Genomic DNA, 7624 nt, shown 5'->3' on the forward strand with positions numbered 1-7624 from the left:
CATGATAAAATAGCACTATTCTTTTCTACTCAGTCTGTGTCTCTGTGGGAAGTCCAGACACCCATCATCCAGTGACATCATCGTTTGACAGATTTTTTTTTTTTACAATATCTTTTAAAAGATATGTAGATCTTTATTATCGGAGAACAATGGCTTCCATTATAACATTGCAACTTTTCAGGAATAGAAAGCCTGAAATTGCATTTTCTATTAGCTTGGATTTCCCATCTATGATGTCACTGGATGTTGGGTTTCTGACCTGCCCACAGCCCTCCATATGAGACACAGACCGAGTAGAAAGAAATAGTGCAATTTTATCAAATTTGAGGGATTTAGTTTTACTTTACAGGAGTATTTACCTTTATCGATACTTTTTCTTCTACTCCACTACATCTCAGAGGAAAAATTGTATTTGTATTCCACATGGGCGGGTTTCCATTCCGAAACATCCCCATTCCGATACCAGGTTAGCATTCACCTGTGTCGGCAGGTTAGCATTTCACCAGGTTAGCATTCACCAGCGTCGGCAGGTTAGCATTTCACCAGGTTAGCATTCACTGTTAGTTTTACTGAGGTTAAATAGCAATGTTTCGGAGTGCCGATGTGTAAACGTATTCCACTACAACTATTTGAAAACTTTAGTTACTTTGAAGATTTCGATTATTAATAAAAAAAATATGCATTAACCATTGCAGCACTACTGGTATATGCATTTTCAGGAGTTTTGAAAATGGCCGATCTACAAGCTCACAATGCATTGCTTTGAGCTTGTAGATCGGCTAATTTCAAAGCATTACAGTATATAATTGACATTCTGCAAAATAAGTACTTTTACTTTACTCAGTACTTCAATATATTCTATTAGGAATGCATTTGTACTTTAACTCAGATTTATTTGTAGAGTATTTGTACAATGTGGTATACTTTGACATAATGAGTGAGTACTTCTTCCAAAACTGTCAGCAGAACACTGAGCTGCAGCTTCATCAATGAAGTGAAAACTATTCATTTCTCACAGATTCCGTGTTCATAAGATGAACATAGATCATTACGCCATGTTCCAGTCATGTGTGCGTTGTATACACAGTTCCTGTCTGCATAGTAGGCAACAAGTTCTCCAATGGCCCAGGACCTGCACAATAAACAACAATGTATTTGAACCACATCCTCTCAGTCACTTAAATACAGTGACATTGATAGAATTACAATAGAAAAACATGTCAAATGTCTCACTGTGTTGTCAGTGGTGTTCCATCTACCCACGTCCACCCATATCCATATCCAGTCCTGTTCAGACCCATCCATGATCGACTAAAAGTCCACAATCCATTGATGAAATCCTGATCATTCGTGCATGATTGAATCATCATTAATTTTAAAACATTCACTTCTTCACTGTAAATAACAATTCGATCATTAGATCACACCTGGACACACATGGTGACGCGTGCCGTGCATACACACACAACACACACACACACACACACACACACACACACACACACACACACACACACACACACACACACACACACACACACGCACACACACACACACACACACACACACACACACACACAAACCTGTTCTTCTTTACTGTTAATGACGACTAGATCAGCTCCTTGATTCAGACAGTAATCTCTGCTTTTCTCCCATGTTTTCATGCTTCCAGTAGTTCTGTAGTAACATTTGTCTTCAAACCACTTCCATCCACTGGGACACCACTCTGAAAACATCAAACAGGAGATTTACTGATGGATTTTCAAAGTACGGATAATCAATTCTAACACATAGTTGTAATAATGAGAATAAACTTGACTTATAAAGATTTGGTATAACAGAGGGTGCGTAAAGTATAGCATAACATGTAACATACTGGTCTCGAGCCAATATATTATAGATCAAGTCGCATTTGTTGGTGATGATGTCACCTAGAACACTGCTCCTCATTGGCCAAGGGCCCTGCCTTTGTACTGTCGGTCATTTTATTGCGGAGAATCAACTTGACCCTGACATTGTACTGTCGGTCATTTCTTTACGGAGAATACACTTGACCTATAAGGATTTGGTATTTATAATGGTCTCGCCTTTCAGCGAGCCCACAACTAAAGATGTGGGTGGTTGCCAATTAGGGCATTAGCGAAAAAGTCGACAAGTCGCCTGAGTCGACTTCATTACACAAGTCGACTCCCACCAAAGAAAGTTGAAAAAAAACAACATATTTTTTCTATCATTGTTTTTGCTCCATGTGTGTGTCTGTACAGCATTCAAACAGTAGGATTGCTTATTGTCAAGAACGGAATGATCCGATATTACAGTGCTACATTACATTTGGTATAACATGGTTCTATTGTGAAAATAGCAGATCTAAATGCTCACAATGCCTTAAATTGGCACTTTAGAAATGTGAAGATACCCTACTTAAACGTTATGTTGGTGTGTTTACAGTTGAGTGAGAAAACAATGTTGCACATTAAGTTAATCATCTGGGGGGGGTCGTGTGATGTGATGACGTCATCAAACGATGAAGTCGACTTCAACTCAACTTTTTACTGAGTCGATTTGACTTGCAAAAATCAATGCCCTATTGCCAATATATTGTAGCCAAATTGTCATGTGAAGCTCGACCAATCCTCGAACTTGCACCACTCCCCCATTGAACTCAATGGACTTACTATTTATAGTCTGGATTGTTTAACCAGGAAAATAACAACTAGAAAAATGCAATTCTGGGAATAGCGAGTATGCCTATTAGAAAACTGATTCTCACTTAATATATTTAAATAAGTAAACATTTTGACCATTTCCACCCATAGAGTTATAAGAAGTATAGAGAGGACACCGGATATCCCCGCCCGTCCACTTGTATTGAGTTGCTCACCCAGCGCATGAAGCCAAATTTCAACCCCTTCTTCCGGGTTTGAAACGTGACGTAGTGGGGCCTATGTGACGCGTTTTGCGTCATCGTTTGTGTTCATGGACGCGCTGTCAATACAAAGAAGCCTGGATGCGCGTTCATGTTTCTGGCCCCAACCGTTAAAAAGCTGCAGTACCTCAAACGGCCACCATGTCAATTTGGCTTCAGGCCTCCCCCTGTTGTCTGGGGGCTTGTTTCCACCTCCAGACCCACCTCTGTAGACCTGTTGAATCTCCTGGCCGTCATCTGCTGGCAGCTGGAAGTCCTCTGTCTCCATCCAGTGGTAGGAAGGATACATGACAGACGATTTGTTGCTGGAGTGACCCAGACCCAGGGCGTGGCCCAGCTGATGGAGCGCTACCAGAAACACATTGATGGAACCTGGATGGATGGAAGAAGAACTATGTGAGGAGCAATCTGGAACCCATTCAGTAAAAAGAGAGATTTGAGGAGCTGTCTGGAACCCCTTCAGTGGCTCAGGGGTAGAGAAACCGTCATTAGAACTCAGAGGTTCCCCAGAGTTAGTGTCCTTGAGCACGATTCTGAACACCAAATTGCTCCCAGTGAACAGGTTGGTGCCTTGCATGGTTTCCTCTGCCATCAGTGTGTGAATGCGTGTGTGAATGGGTGAATGTATTGCACAATCTATGTAAAGTTGGCACATTGATTGAGTATTTGCCCACACACATACTTACAAACAACACCGAAAATGACCGATGGCAGAACTTTACAAACGACAGCAAATATGACTGATGGCAGAACTTGTGCTATCTGCTGATGCACAATTAGACCATACATGGCCACAAGTGCACAAGGCGCAAGTTGGCAACTCGACAGAGTGCAGTCTAGTTTTGAACAAATGAACGAGCCTCTTCAACTAATTCAGGTTGTCTCTATGGTGGGAAAACTCACTTCCTGTCCACTTACCTTGCACATTCTGGTTGGTCGTGCTCCATTGCCAGTCTGAGTTGAAGTGCACGTCACCCCCTGTCCCAGACCCGGGGTAATGGGCATGTGCCAGAACGGTTCTGCCAAATGGTCCACAGTCTTTGTTGGAACCAGAGGTGAAGGAGATCATGATGTCAGCCTTATTGCGACGGTTGTAATGGATCTCCTCGTAGGGGATTTCCTCAAATGTCAACGGACTGACCTTCTCCCAGACTTTGAAGGCCCTACTGGTGGCCTCGAATGTTTCATACCATGCAATGTTGGGAGCAGAGTTCTCAATGCTAGAGGGAGAGGACAACAAAAGAGAGTAACTAACTGAGTATTAAAATCCCTAACCTTAAAATAATCCCACAGTAAGACAAAACAAGGCTTGGTTGGCATTTTCTCTTTCAGTAATACCATGAAGATAGCGTTTGCCGAAACGCGTTGGTGTTCTTTAATGTTCTAGCCCGTTGCCCAAATAAAGGCCTTTTATTTTTTAATCCACCTGACCTGAGTGCCTGGACCAGGATTTTTGTGCCTCTGTGGCGCATGTTGTCCTCTTCTTCTCAAGGCTTGGGTTGGGTTTGGCCTGACATTTATCGAGTAAATATTAGAAAAGTTTACAGTTTGTCAATAACGTGCCATAAATATTAGGGGTGTAACAAAATATCGTACGGCTTTGTATCGTATCGTATCGTATCGTCTTACAATGCAAATAATTTGTATCAAATTGTTTTGGAATGCAAATAATCGATTGTATGGAAACTAAGTATTTGTGCCTTGTATTTAACAATTTTAAGAAGGAAAATGAAAAAGAGGGGTCTAATTACTTTTCCAATCCATATAGCTACTCTTGGTTTATCGATAATTGTGTATAATCTCTGTGTTCATGTCAAGGTGCGAGTTTGTCCATTATGTGTTAAAATATAGTGTACAGCACATGTATTTGCTAGAGAATCAGTGTTTACTTATGTATAACCATAATAATAGTACCTGCACTATTGACACATTTCACACACATATAATTTCTTTGCTAAATAGTTACTATATCGATTTTAAATCATGGAATCGTATCGTCATGTCCATGTATCGTATCGTCAACCATGTATCGTGATGCGTATCGTATCCAATATGATTCGTGTAATGATACATTTAATAGTGATACGACGTATCGCTATTAAATGTATCGTTACACCCCTAATACATATGTATCTACATTCTTAACACATCATTGTCAATATAAATTCCCAAAGACCCATCAAAATGAAGATCTTAAAGAAACTGTTCCTTTTGTACCTGTAAGTGATATTAAGCTTGTCCCACTTGCTTAATATCTGGTTGGGAGTCTTGTCAGGAACCCCACAGCGGGGTTGCTTCATGGCTCTGAGGGAGAGAAGGGGAGGGGGAGGAGGTATTAGCGCTGAAAATACCAGAGTATATTGTTCAGCACAATTTAGCTCTCCATGTCAGCCTTTCTTTAAAGGGATAGTGCATCCCAATAAACAACTTTCTTTCTATCGACTAATCACCCCTTGGTGATTTGAAAGCAAGGATTTATATATATATATATTTATTTTTAATGCCCATATACAGAGATATCTGTCGGGTCGAGGCAAGGCCCGGCACTGCAGTGATGTCACAATGAGTCAGTGCTTGCGCCGATTTCCTCCGGAACAGCCTGATGTCAACAATCAGCTACGCATAAGGAGATTCCGAACGTTTTGCGCCGGTTTCGGAAAACCGCGCGTCGGGTCGGGTCGAGGCCAGGCACTGCACTCCGTGTCGCGGCGGGGAACGCGCGTGCCGAATCTGAAGCCGCTGGGACGAATGGTTCTCGAGATACGCGGATTACAGACAGACAGACACGCAGAGATTTCTCGCAATTATAGATAGATATTTGAATGGGTCCCACAACACAAGTAAATGACTGTGGCTTATTGCTTTGACGAAGGTTTCAAGGATGCTTGACAAAAGCAAGGAGCTACAATACGTGAAGGTTGGCTTGTCCATCTGTCCAGTGACCTCCAGCTTGTAGAACCTCTGCATGTCACTGATGGCTTCAGACAGATCCTGTGGAGCCAGGTATCCGTATTGTCTCAGCCATGACTAGTGGAGACACACAGACAAACAAAAACATGATTAAAAGCTTTGTTCCAGAACAAGAAATAACACTTTGAATTTGAATGAACAAAGATTAACTTTTTTTTGGGTGTCTGTCTGTCTGTCTGTCAGTCACGTCACGTCACGTCACGTCACGTCACGTCACGTCACGTCACACTTTTACTCTAGTCATATCTCTGCCACCATTGGCCCTATCAATGCCAAACTTTGCACACACTCCTTGGATGGCAAATCACAACCTCCACCCCTCATTTCTCACATGGCCCTCTTCTAGCGCCACCATCAGGTCGATTTTTGCAAAACACATTTTTGGACACTGCTCCTACAGATTTTGGCCTAAAATCACAAAAAGCCGTACACAGTATGTCTAAAGTCATGTCATCAACATGGATCTGTCCCATTTCCCATATTCCCTCCTGATTGGCTATCATTGCCTTCTAAAGTTTGTGTATGACCTGACAGTCGCTTATCTCCCGATTAGGGAGTCTCACTGGTTAAATGTAGTAATGATGTTTTCACCCCGACCGTGAATCTGTGTGAGCAGCTCATCTCAGGCACCGCTGGACATGTGACATTACACAAACACACACACACACACACACACACACACACACACACACACACACACTCGTTTGTTTAGATTTTTCTTTTTGTTATTGAATCGAACAGCCTGTTTTTGTACTGTATGTGAAGCACTTTGTAAACTTGTTATCGAAAAGTACTATATAAATACAGTTTATATTATAGATTATATTATACCTCTGTGTCGATGGTGCCATCAGTCACTGAGTCACTGAGTGCGCCGAGCGTGCAGAAGCACAACAGCGCCACCACGAGGAAGGTCCCTCTGCTGTCCCACCAGGAGGATGAAGAGGTCATGTTCCTGCTATGTGGGAGAAGAAGATAAATGCAAGAAAAACAACCAGAGCTTCCACTCTTCAGCACAACAAGGACACATTGGTGCTGGGAGGTTGGCTCTTCTTCTTTAAAACGGAGGGACACGGACAGGGACGTGCTGGCCATTGGGAAAAGCGGGACAACTCCTGAACGGCCGGTCCAGGACGGCCATTAGGAAAAAATAAAAAATAAAATGTTGGCCTTCGTTCCATTTTGGGGGCTGGGCGGCCAACAAAGTAAATCGTCACTGTCGAGCAGAAACCTCGTATCTCCAAGTTTCAAATTTGTAAATTATTTCGCAAAGCAAAGCCCTGCTTCATCATACAAGGCCGTCGCACAAAAGTAGTGAAAACAGCAGATCTACAAGCACACAATGCCTCGCGGTGCGAGGCGTTGTGTGCTTGTAGATCGGCTGTTTTCACTAGTTTAAATCATTTTTAAAATGATAAATACAAAACAAACGGTTTTGGACATACAAGGTTTCCACCCGACAACGACGAAATATAACTCATGTAATTGGCCCACTGGCTTGTCACTTGTCATGATCTGAAATGGCAAATCTTTGAGTAGCAGCAGCGCTATAGAGAGAGATCTCTCTCCATAGGGCACAATGAGGGCCTCTGCAACTCTTTTTCCCAGGCTGAATCAGGGGCCCAGCATGTCCCTGGACACGGAGGTGGGGAGGGGAGGGGGTGTGGGATGGTGGCGCATACTGTACGTGACCCCTTTGCACCTTTGTTTCTTGGCCAGAACGAATGT

At 42.5% G+C, this 7624-nt stretch overlaps 1 protein-coding gene across 4 annotated transcripts; it reads right to left on the minus strand.

Moving 5' to 3' along the window:
* Positions 1 to 459: 459 nt before the first annotated feature.
* On the minus strand, positions 460 to 6914 carry LOC308284276 (matrix metalloproteinase-15-like). 4 transcript variants are annotated; one of them, XM_080724852.1, is made up of 8 exons: positions 6728 to 6914; positions 5838 to 5953; positions 5144 to 5230; positions 3845 to 4146; positions 3131 to 3298; positions 1584 to 1726; positions 1234 to 1340; positions 460 to 1132 (listed from the first exon to the last, which is right to left on the minus strand). In XM_080724852.1, the coding sequence occupies exons 1-8, from the start codon at positions 6845 to 6847 to the stop codon at positions 1006 to 1008; spliced, it is 1170 nt and encodes a 389-aa protein (XP_080580978.1). In that variant the 5' UTR covers positions 6848 to 6914; the 3' UTR covers positions 460 to 1005. The 4 variants fall into 4 exon arrangements, 3 of the variants coding, with proteins under 3 accessions (XP_080580978.1, XP_080580979.1, XP_080580980.1); XM_080724853.1 differs by having other exon boundaries at positions 5838 to 6528; positions 6728 to 6868; XM_080724854.1 differs by lacking the exon at positions 5838 to 5953 and having other exon boundaries at positions 6728 to 6880.
* Positions 6915 to 7624: the final 710 nt, after the last annotated feature.

The sequence above is a fragment of the Nannobrachium achirus genome (assembly GCF_963921795.1).
Source record: "Nannobrachium achirus genome assembly, chromosome: 4".
Lineage (NCBI taxonomy): Eukaryota > Metazoa > Chordata > Actinopteri > Myctophiformes > Myctophidae > Nannobrachium > Nannobrachium achirus.